This window comes from Salvelinus sp. IW2-2015, linkage group LG32 (assembly GCF_002910315.2).
Source record: "Salvelinus sp. IW2-2015 linkage group LG32, ASM291031v2, whole genome shotgun sequence".
Classification (NCBI taxonomy): domain Eukaryota; kingdom Metazoa; phylum Chordata; class Actinopteri; order Salmoniformes; family Salmonidae; genus Salvelinus; species Salvelinus sp. IW2-2015.
Genome location: NC_036871.1, coordinates 20,685,674 through 20,697,842, shown reverse-complemented (window position 1 = coordinate 20,697,842; position 12,169 = coordinate 20,685,674). Strand labels below are relative to the sequence as shown.

Genomic DNA, 12,169 nt, shown 5'->3' with positions numbered 1-12,169 from the left:
CATCCATCACCTTCTGACTGGCACAAACACTCCTCTCTGCCGCTCCCCTGGGGGGAAAGTTAGGCCTGCTCTATACAGTATTGGAGCTGTAAACAAACAGCTCGCTCAATAGCCAGAATTAGGTGACCGCCTATGGCGGCAAATTGACGAAGGGAGCATTTTCTAAGCTAAACTGACCAAGACGCACCTCCATCAACAACACATAAAACCTCACATAATTCTTCCCAAAAACAATTACAATTTCTCTCAACCAGTGGCATATGGGATGATTTTTAGGTGAGCGCTGATGACGCCCTTTGATAAGCAGTGGCCACTTTGTCAAAAGCATGGGCGCTAAATATTCCCAGCGCGCCTCTCCAGGGTGCTGTTGGAGAGATGTATCTCTGTAGTGCTCGAACAACGTTCCGTCCAAAACAATTATCTAACACAAATCATGTAGCAGATATAGGATATCGTAGAAAGCGTATGTGGCCTTTTCTGTAGCCTAAAGGCTATAGATAAAATGTATGACAATATAATGATACGGACACGTTTTACATCATGCAGGTTTCTCCGATTAAATAGCCTAACTTAAATGGCGCTCAATCAAAAAAAATGCGCTGTCATGTTAACAAACAATGCCTAAAACAGGACAGGTCAAAGTAAAATGGACAACATGGAATGGACAGTCACAATTGCTGTTGTAAATGGACAATCACAACTTTCATCTGTAAATTAAGTGAAAAAGAAAATACTTCTACATTTCCTGCTGTGTAAGCACATCGCAAATAGGCATGCGATAACTCCTGATAAAGTTGGGTAGCTGATATTCAGAGCTTAAATACCCAAATTGTCACAGGAATCAGGAATAATAAAGACAATGCAATGGCCTGTTTTACAAACGGTGGGCCTACCACATGGATGGGCATTCACAAAATTCCATTGTGGTCCGACATGGTAGGCTACACCCCAGTAAGCACGAGACGTGTAAGCACGAGACGTGTTTTGGTGCTTTACAAATGGTAGGCCTACCACATAGATGGGCATTCATAAAATACAATTTCAGGCAACACTGTAGGCTACACCTCAGTAAGCACGGCCTGAGCCGACACCTTTTGGACGTCTTTTGTTGGTGCAGTTCCGGACCAGCCTTGATTTACACATCCACGGACATTGGATTTTGGTCCGGACCAAATGTGAACCAATCATAGACGCCGATGTTTAGTTCAGATTTTGTCTGGCGAGACCAGCCTTGATTTGGCACAAACATAGACGTCTATAAATKATTTATTTTCAACTTTCATTCAGAACCAAAAATGAGCCTGAGTTCAACATCTGGAAAAAACGTATTTTCAACTCAACCGAAAATGAACCTGATTTCAATGTCGGGAAAAAACATGTTTTTTGTATTTTTATTATTTACCCCATTTTTGTGATATCCAATAGGTAGTTACAGTCTTGTCCTATCGCTGTAACTCCCGTACGGACACGGGAGCGGCGATGGTCGAGAGCCATGCGTCCTCCAAAACGCGACCCTGCCAAGCCGCACTGCTTCTTGACACACTGCTGGATTAACCCGGAAGCCAGTAGCACCAATGTGTTGGAGGAAACAACTGGCGACCGTGTCAGCGTGCATGCACCCGGCCCACCAGGAGTCGGAGTCGTTAGAGCGCGATGGGACAAGGACATCCCGGCCGGCCAAGCACTGCAAGCACTGCAGTGCCTTAGACCGCTGCGCCACTCGGGAGGCCCAAATACATATTTTTGTTATGTCCGGAAAATATGCCTTTTCAACATTATGGAAAATATTTATTTTAAACATACGGAAAATACATTTTCAAAACCTAAATTGAACTTCTGGTAAATACATCTTTTAGATGTCTTTTCAACATAATTTTGCTTACTGGGAACGATTCTAGTTTTGCAGGGGACGGCATTTTTTGGTCTCGCCTATGGCGGCAGAACGGCAAGGACCGGCCCTGAGAACAAAATACATTCCAGAAATGACCTGGCACTATTTCTAGGAAGCAAACGTGTGTGAATTCTTGGGCTTGAGATATTACTAGCACTTGGGGATGGACAGATATGGAAATTATAAGCTGATATTGATAACCAATATTGTCTTCTTGGCCATTATGGCYAATGCACTGATTCAGAAAATTTGTAAACAAATCATTATCTTTCACCTGCACCCATACAGAATAACACAGAGGGGTAAAACAAAAAAGTGGTGCAATTGAAGGGGAAGAACTATTGATAATGCATGTTGTGTAACATCACAAACAGAGATGTTCTCACAGCTGGAGGACTGGAGATGATCCCAGATATCAGAATTCACACTCACACCCGATTACCATCAACACTGTGTAACACTGAGCACACGCACAGTTCAGCCTGTTGCCTCTTGTCAGAAGCACTGCATGTTTCACATTTCAACAAATGGAAAACGGACTGACACTCTTGTCAAGGAAGGTCTGTCGTGCTTCTACTAAGAAATCCGGATAAAAAATAATACAGGCTACATGCCAAATATTCATATCAACTATTTGACTAGTGAACTAAGCTATTAATACATCATTCAAGCTCTAACATTGTAGTGCAATGATCCCATGATGTTCTCCCACCAAGGTTCTCATGATAATACAGTACTGTACAGTACTGCTGGATTTGACTCACGGGACATTACATTAATCTACAATGACAGAGGAGCTGACAGCAGGATTCCACAGAACTCTGTACAAGCGGGTATCACATTACCACTGTGCTTCCTTTCATGTGATAGGTCTACACTCTGAAGAGCACTGGTTATGACATGTTTATCATATAGTATATGACATTGTAAGCATTTCTTTCATATTTTTGTTGGGATTGCCATCTTCACCAGGATGTAGCCAAGTCTATTTCAATACATACACAGGTCTCTTTGGCCAAGCTCCAGAGTTGCTAAGCTCTAGAGTCTCCAACATCATACAGTGGGGCAAAAAAGTATTTAGTCAGCCACCAATTGTGCAAGTTCTCCCACTTAAAAAGATGAGAGAGGCCTGTAATTTTCATCATAGGTATACTTCAACTATGACAGACAAAATGAGAAAAAAAATCCAGAAAATCACATTATAGGATTTTTAATGAATTTATTTGCAAATTATGGTGGAAAATAAGTATTTGGTCACCTACAAACAAGCAAGATTTCTGGCTCTCACAGACCTGTAACTTCTTCTTTAAGAGCGTCCTCTTCCTCCACTCGTTACCTGTATTAATGGCACCTGTTGAACTTGTTATCAGTATAAAAGACACCTGTCCACAACCTCAAACAGTCACACTCCAAACTCCACTATGGCCAAGACCAAAGAGCTGTCAAAGGACACCAAAACAAAATTGTAGACCTGCAAACAGGCTGGGAAGACTTAATCTGCAATAGGTAAGCAGCTTGGTTTGAAGAAATCAACTGTGGGAGCAATTATTAGGAAATGGAAGACATACAAGACCACTGATAACTCCCTCGATCTGGGGCTCCACGCAAGATCTCACCCCGTGGGGTCAAAATGATCACAAGAACGGTGAGCAAAAATCCCAGAACCACACGGGGGACCTAGTGAATGACCTGCAGAGAGCTGGGACCAAAGTAACAAAGCCTACCATCAGTAACACACTACGCCGCCAGGGACTCAAATCCTGCAGTGCCAACGTGTCCCCTGCTTAAGCAGTACATGTCCAGGCCCGTCTGAAGTTTGCTAGAGAGCATTTGGATGATCCAGAGAAGATTGGAGGAATGTCATATGGTCAGATGAAACCAAAATAAACTTTTTGGTAAAAACTCAACTCGTCGTGTTTGGAGGACAAAGAATGCTGAGTTGCATCCAAAGAACACCATACCTACTGTGAAGCATGGGGGTGGAAACATCATGCTTTGGGGCTGTTTTTCTGCAAAGGGACCAGGACGACTGATCCGTGTAAAGGAAAGAATGAATGGGCCATGTATCGTGAGATTTTGAGTGAAAACCTCCTTCCATCAGCAAGGGCATTGAAGATGAAACGTGGCTGGGTCTTTCAGCATGACAATGATCCCAACACAACCGCCCGGCAACGAAGGAGTGCTTCGTAAGAAGCATTCAAGGTCCTGGAGTGGCCTAGCCAGTCTCCAGATCTCAACCCCATAGAAAATCTTTTGAGGGAGTTGAAAGTCCGTGTTGCCCAGCAACACAGCCCAAAACATCACTGCTCTAGAGGAGACTGCAGGAGGAAAGGGCCAAAATACAGTGTGTGAAAACCTTGTGAAGACTTACAAGAAACGTTTGACCTCTGTCATTGCCAACAAGGGTATATAACAATGTATTGAGATTAACTTTTGTTATTGACCAAATACTTATTTTCCACCATAATTGCAAATAAATTCATTAAGAAATCCTACAATGTGATTTTCTGGATTTTTTTCTTCTCATTTTGTCTGTCATAGTTGAAGTGTACTTATGATGAAAATTACAGGCCTCTCTCATCTTTTAAGTGGGAGAACTTGCACAATTGGTGGCTGACTAAATACTTTTTTGCCCCACTGTATATAGACCTGCCTTGCCTCACTCTCTGCTTCTTCAGATCCAGCTGCTTATTTGGCCACAAAGCCCCCCAAAAAATGAACTGCTTGGGTGGAAGGAAGGTTTCATTGGGACAGCCTAGGAGTCAGAGTAGGTTTTGGGCCATCTCAGACATAATTCTCTGTTTTTTGCCTTAATAACTGGCTGTATTGTTATAATGAGCAAAATGGGTTTGTTACAAACCATTTCACATCAAGAACTATCATTGTATGTATATTGTGCCATGCCGTCATTAATCATTTGGGGGAAAAAGTGCTTTGCAATACAATGCAATTGATGATTACTCCTATCTGCATTGATCCATAGTAACCTAATTTTAAAGTGTACCCCTCGCTTTCGGACTGTTAATTAATCAATGTACGCAAGGACACATCCTTTGAGATTTTGAAAGAAACTCACAATTTACAGCTCTGAATAGCCAATGCATAGAGCGAAACAATCTTCTCTAACTGCGCCTTTGTTGCTCAGGTCTGGCTGTTGCCATGGCAACAAATCTCAACATTGAATGTTGTATCAACATTTCAATTGCAGTCATCCTAGGAACAAAGCACTGGTTTATTCTATTTCATTAATTTAAACTTCAAAACGTGCAAGGTCATTTGCTCAAGTATTCTTTGATGAATGAGAGACTGTCGTAAATCCAGTGACGATTCAGATAAATCAAACAAAGAACCAGATTCTGTGAAGATATGTGGCTATCCAGTTATGTAAGAAACAAGTGGCAAGTCCATTAAGTGAATGGCAGTGCTAAGTAAGTAGTTACCCCCAGGGCCGGTTTAATGCTAGGGGCTTACCGGGAATGAAGCCCCTGGGTCCAGGCCTGTGAGGGGCCCAAAAGGCAGCAAGAAATTAGTAAAATAACACAATTAAGGAAATATATATTGTATATATTATATATACAGTATATATTATATGTAGTATATATTTTATATGTTTTTTCACTGCAACCGCATGCCACAGGAAAACTCAGGAGCCCGCTATCAATGAATGTAGACAGCCTGCCGCTCTGCTAATCATCAGATGGGGGGGATGAGAGGAGGTAGGGGGCCCACGTGGGTAACTAGGGGGGAATGCCTTGATTGGGTAAAATATTTATTTTTTTAAGAAGCAAAAACTGCATAATAAATAAATGTGACTGGTTAATTGTGTGATTCAGGGGCTCTCAATGTTCAAAATACACCAGAGAGCATAATTTAGCCACAGAGGATCAATATCTTAGACAAAATAACCGTGGATAAAGTTTGATCACAAGCACATACAGGTATCTGCCAAAATTAAGGAAACACCAACATAGAGTGTCTTAAAAGGGTGTTGCGCCACCACCAGCTACCAGAACAACTTCAATGCTCCTTGGCATAGATTCTACAAGTGGACCTAAACCTATGAAAAAAACAAAAACAAAGGGCCTGTGATTTCTTAAAATCAGGCCCTGGTCACTAGAGGTCGACCGATTAATCGGAATGGCCGATTAATTAGGGCCGATTTCAAGTTTTCATAACAATCTGAAATTGGTAATTTTGGATGCCGATTTTGCATATTATTATTACATTATTTCTTTTTTTATTACACCTTTATTTAACTAGGCAAGTCAGTTAAGAACACATTCTTATTTTCAATGACGGCCTAGGAATGGTGGGTTAACTGCCTTGTTCAGGGGCAGAACGACAGATTTTTACCTTGTCAGCTCAGGGATTCAATCTTGCAACCTTACAGTTAACTAGTCCAACGCTCTAACCACCTGCCTCACGAGGAGCCCGCCTTTTACTCGAATGCAGTAAGAAGCCCAGGTAAGTTGCTAGCTAGCATTAAACTTATCTTATAAAAAACAATCAATCAACCAATCATAATCACTAGTTATAACTACACATGGTTGATGATATTCCTAGTTTATCTAGCGTGTCCTGCGTTGCATATAATCGATGCAGTGCGCATTCGCGAAAAAGGACTGCCGTTGCTCCAACGTGTACCTAACCATAAACATCAATGCCTTTCTTAAAATCAATACACAGAAATATATATTTTTAAACCTGCATATTTAGCTAAAATAAATCAAGGGTTAGCAGGCAATATTAACCAGGTGAAATTGTGTCACTTCTCTTGCGTTCATTGCACGCAGAGTCAGGGTATATGCAACAGTTTGGGCCGCCTGGCTCATTCCAAACTAATTTGCCAGAATTTTACGTAATTATGACATAACATTGAAGGTTGTGCAATGTAAMAGGAATATTTAGATTTATGGATGCCACCCGTTAAATAAAATACGGAACGGTTCCGTATTTCAATGAAATAATAAAAATGTTGTTTTCGAGATGACAGTTTCCGGATTCGACCATATTAATGACCTAAGGCTCGTATTTCTGTGTGTTATTATGTTATAATTAAGTCTATGATTTGATAGAGCAGTCTGACTGAGCGATGGTAGGCACCAGCAGGCTCGTAAGCATTCATTCAAACAGCACTTTCGTGCGTTTTGCCAGCAGCTCCTCGCAATGCTCCAAGCATTGCGCTGTTTAAGACTTCAAGCCTATCAACTCCCGAGATTAGGCTGGTGTAACCGATGTGAAATGGCTAGCTAGTTAGCGGGGTGCACGCTAATAGCGTTTCAAACGTCACTCGCTCTGAGACTTGGAGTAGTTGTTCCCCTTGCTCTGCATGGGTAACGCTGCTTCGAGGGTGGCTGTTGTCGATGTGTTCCTGGTTCGAGCCCAGGTAGCGGCGAGGAGAGGGATGGAAGCTATACTGTTACACTGGCAATACTAAAGTGCCTATAAGAACATCCAATAGTCAAAGGTATATGAAATACAAATGGTATAGAGAGAAATAGTCCTAGAATTCCTATAATAACTACAACCTAAAACCTCTTACCTGGGAATATTGAAGACTCATGTTAAAAGGAACCACCAGCTTTCATATGTTCTCATGTTCTGAGCAAGGAACTTAAACGTTAGCTTTCTTACATGGCACATATTGCACTTTTACTTTCTTCTCCAACACTTTGTTTTTGCATTATTTAAACCAAATTTAACATGTTTCATTATTTATTTGAGGCTAAATTGATTTTATTGATGTATTATATTAAGTTAAAATAAGTGTTCATTCAGTATTGTTGTAATTGCCATTATTACAAATAAATAAAAAAATTGTCCGATTAATCGGTATCGGGTTTTTTTGGTCCCCCAGTAATCGGTATCGGTATCGGCGTTAAAAAATCATAATCGGTCGACCTCTACTGGTCACTCCTCACCTGCTTTGACCACCCTGAGGGGGCTCTCAGGCTATGGACTACAATCATTGTAATGCACGAAGGCCACTTGCCTCAAAAGCTCCAGACAACAGTATCCGTCCAGCAAGGTTCTCCATCAAATGTAATCCTAAGGGGAAGCCATGCATTGTGAATGATAAGAGATTTAAAATTGGGACTGTTGCCATCAGATTGAATAGGTTAATGAGTACTCATGTAAACAACGTGGTGATGTTGCCCTACAAAAAATAAATGAGTTACATATGAGGAGCTAAAATGATTTGAGAGCAAATGTGAGAGCAAGTTCCAGGATCATAAATAGTATTGGAGTGTTGGCAGCCTACAGATAGCCTATGCTTACCTTTTTTACAGGGAGCCCGTGTACACTTAAATTGATAAATGTAGGCGCACACAAAGACATTTTGGACCACAATGAAAAATATTTGAGGTAGCAAGACGTTTTCTTTGTAGTAGTGGTGCAAGTATGGCGGTCATGAATAGTGGGGCAAGTGGGGCTCCCGAGTGGCGCAGCGGTCTAAGGCACTGCATCTCAGTGCTAGAGGTGTCACTACAGACCCTGGTTCAATCCTGGGCCGTATCACAACTGGCTGTGATTGAGAGTCCCATATGGTGGCACACAAATGGCCCAGCGTCGTTTGGGATAGGCAGGCATTGTAAAATAAGAATTTGTTCTTAACTGACTTGCCTTGTAAAATAACAATTTGTGCTCAGTGTATTCTCCATAGCACTTAGGGGCTGCGGTGAAGTAATCATTGCAAAAATTATGATATGGCCGATTTCTTTTGTTGTAGGCACACTGATGCTCCTACATTTTGAATCCAGGTCACACAGCAACATATTTTGGTGCATATGCATGTAAAATGGTAGCACTGTAGAGCCCTGCCACATTGCTAGAGTGCACAAACTAAAATCAAGTAGTTCTCAACATATTATTCCTGAATAGTTTGTGATCAGGCGGGATATAATTAGCGTGAGACTTCAGTGGATGATCTTCAGTGGATCATCCATGATCAGTTTGGCCCACAAACCCTATCACTTCAATGCACAAAATGACACAGTGGGTAAATGTTACATGGACAACTAAGATGAGGAACAATTGCAATGATGTGACATCCAGATTCTGATCAAGAGATAGTGATATCTATTGGTGTCGCCTATAATTTCAGCATATTCAGCAAACAATGTTACATCTATATGGTTACATATACAGTACCAATAAAAAGTTTGGACACACCTACTCATTCAAGGGTTATTCTTTATTTGTACTATTTTCTACATTGTAGAATAATAGTGAAGACATCAAAACTATGAAATAACATATATGGAATCATGTAGTAACCAAAACAAGTGTTAAACAAATCAAAATATATTTTATGTTTTAGATTCTTAAAAGTAGCCACCCTTTGTCGTGATGACATCTTTGCATATTATTGGCATTCTCTCAACCAGCTTCATGAGGAATGTTTTTCCAACAGTCTGAAGGAGTTCCCACATATGCTGAGCACTTGTTGGCTGCTTTTCCTTCATTCTGCGGTCCAACTCATCCGAAATCATCTCAATTTAGTTGAGGTCGGGTGATTGTGGAGGCCAGGTCATCGGATGCAGCACTCCATCCCTCTCCTTCTTGGTCAAAAAGCCCTTACACAGCCTGGAGGTATGTTGGGTCATTGTCCTGTTGAAAAACAAATGATAGTCCCACCATGCGCAAACCAGATGGGATGGCGTATCGCTGCTGAATGCTATGGTAGCCATGCTGGTTAAGTGTGCCTTGAATTCTAAATAAATCACTGACAGTGTCACCAGCAAAGCACCACCAGTCTAATGTCCATTGCTCGTGTTTCTTGGCCGAAGCAAGTCTCTTCTTCGTATTGCTATCCTTAGTAGTGATTTCTTTGCAGCAATTCGACCATGAAGGCCTGATTCACACAGTCTCCTCTGAACAGTTGATRTTGAGATGTGTCTGTTACTTTAACTCTGTGACGCATTTATTTGGCCTGCAATCTGAGGTGCAGTTAACTCTAATGAACGTATCCTCTGCAGCAGAGGTAACTCTGGGTCTTCATTTCCTGTGGCGGTCCTCATGAGAGCCAGTTTCATCAGCTTGATGTTTTTTGTGACTGCACTCAAAGTTCTTGAAATTTTCCAGATTGACTGACCTTCATGTCTTTGAGTAATGATGGACTGTCGTTTATCTTTGCTTATTTGAGCTGTTCTTGCCATAATATGGACCTGGTCTTTTACCAAATAAGGCTATCTTCTGTATAACACCCCTACCTTGTTACAACACAACTGATTGCCTCAAACGCATTAAGAAGGAAAGAAATTCAAAAAATTAACTTTTAACAAGGCATACCTGTTAATTGAAATTCCAGGTGACTACCTCATGAAGCTGGTTGAGAGAATGCCAAGAGTGTGCAAAGCTATCATCAAGGCAAAGGGTGGCTACTTTGAAGAATCTCAAATATAAAATATATTTTGATTTGTTTAACACTTTCTTGGTTACTACATGATTCCACATGGTTACTACATGATTCCATGTGTGTTATTGCATAGTTTTGATGTCTTCACTATTATTCTACAATGTAGAAAATAGTAAAAATAACCCTTGAATGAGTAGGTGTGTCCAAATTTTTTGACAGGTTCTGTACACACACTATAGCCTATCTACACAATTATCATTTCAGCTACATCTTCTTATAACTACACTGAACAAAAATATTAATGCAACATGCCACAATTTCAAACATTTTACTGAATTACATGTATAAGGAAATCAGTCAATTTAAATTAATTCATTAGGCCCTAGTCTATGGATTTCACATGACTGGGAATACAGATATGCATCTGTTGGTCACAGATACTTTAAAAACAATGGGCCTCATAATGAGCCTCAGGATCTTATCACAGTATTTTTGTGCATTCAAATTGCCAATCGATAAAATGCAATTGTGTTCRTTGTCCGTAGCTTATGCCTGCCCATACCATAAACCTAACACCACCATGCAGTCTGTTCACAACACAATTAACATAAAATTCTGGCAACAGCTCTGGTGGTCATTCCTGCAGTCAACATGTCAATTGCACGCTCCCTCAAAACTTGAGACATCTGTGGCATAGTGTTGTGTGACAAAAGTTGTGAGTGACCTTTTATTGTCCCCAGCACAAGGTGCACCTGTGTAATGATCATGCTGTTTTATCAGATTCTTGACATGGCACACCTGTCAGGTAGATGGATTATATTGGCAAAGGAGAAATGCTCACTAACAGGGATGTAAACAAATTTGTGGACAAAATTTGAGAAATAAGCTTTTTGTGCGCATGGAACAGTTCATGAAACAGTTCATGAAACATGGGACCAACACTTTACATGTTGCGTTTATATTTTTGTTCAGTGTTGATACCAGTGGACAGCGCAGGATGGATCTTTCCATCGCTGCTTCCAAGGACCGTTCTGCTTATTGAAATAATGTTGTTGAACGTGTGGGTCTCTTGAAAAAAAGGACGTTGCAAATGCATGTAGAATCACGGGTCTAGGATGCTTCAGCAAAATGTGCATGACACCAAAGCAAATTGTATAACAAAAACATCAATAACCACAATTAAACATATAAATGTTGATAAATGGAGATGTTTGGGATAATAAAGAAGAATCAAAATGGCAGGCTAAATTTAAAAATASAAGGTAAACAAAAGAACGAAATGTAATGAACAAATGAAATAGAATAGTCTTACCTTGAGGTGGCAAGCAATCCTCCTCTCTTCTATGAATGCATTTCCTTTTTGTTGCATCAAGCTTTTATATGAAATCTGTAAATGTCATTAAAAAAAAACTAAAATAACAAAAAGCCCTCACAAAAAATGCACGTAATAAAGCATGGAGCCCGTTTTATTTCTGATGATAAAATCGGTCATTTCATTTTTCGTGCAGATACTGTTAAAAACGTTTTGCCATATAAAAGACATGGCAGATATGAATGCCTCATTTTGTTTGATCATTTACGGAGGGCAATATGCCAAATATAGTGTAGTAAATCTTCTATCTTCATAATTCAGTCAATCCGTTAGGTTTGGTGTTGATATGAAGCAAAAAGGAGACTGTAGCAGGTTCATCTCGCTCTCTTCAGTACGGAGTCTCAGTTGGTCCAAACTCTCGGGTATTCTGCCACCAGAGGGAGCTTATACTAGGTCCTATCAGCATTGCACATCTCTAGTAGTTTGCAGCTAAAAAGACAGGACTACAGTAAGTGTAATATCGGCACTTTTGTGGGGTACAATTTGATGTCAATAAAAGTCAATTAATATAGCAAATGTTGCTGCCCCCACTTTTGTAAATGTAATT

At 40.5% G+C, this 12,169-nt stretch overlaps 1 protein-coding gene across 2 annotated transcripts in view; it reads right to left on the bottom strand.

Annotated features, from left to right (window-relative positions):
• The window catches only part of LOC111956847 (beta-1,4-galactosyltransferase 2), a 156,529-nt gene extending 144,569 nt beyond the window's left edge, over positions 1-11,960 (bottom strand). For both annotated transcript variants that reach the window (XM_023977509.2, XM_023977510.2), the window contains exon 1: positions 11,563-11,960. In XM_023977509.2, coding sequence (XP_023833277.1) covers positions 11,563-11,619 — 57 coding nt within the window. In that variant the 5' untranslated portion in view covers positions 11,620-11,960. The remainder of the gene's footprint in view (positions 1-11,562) is intronic.
• Positions 11,961-12,169: the final 209 nt, after the last annotated feature.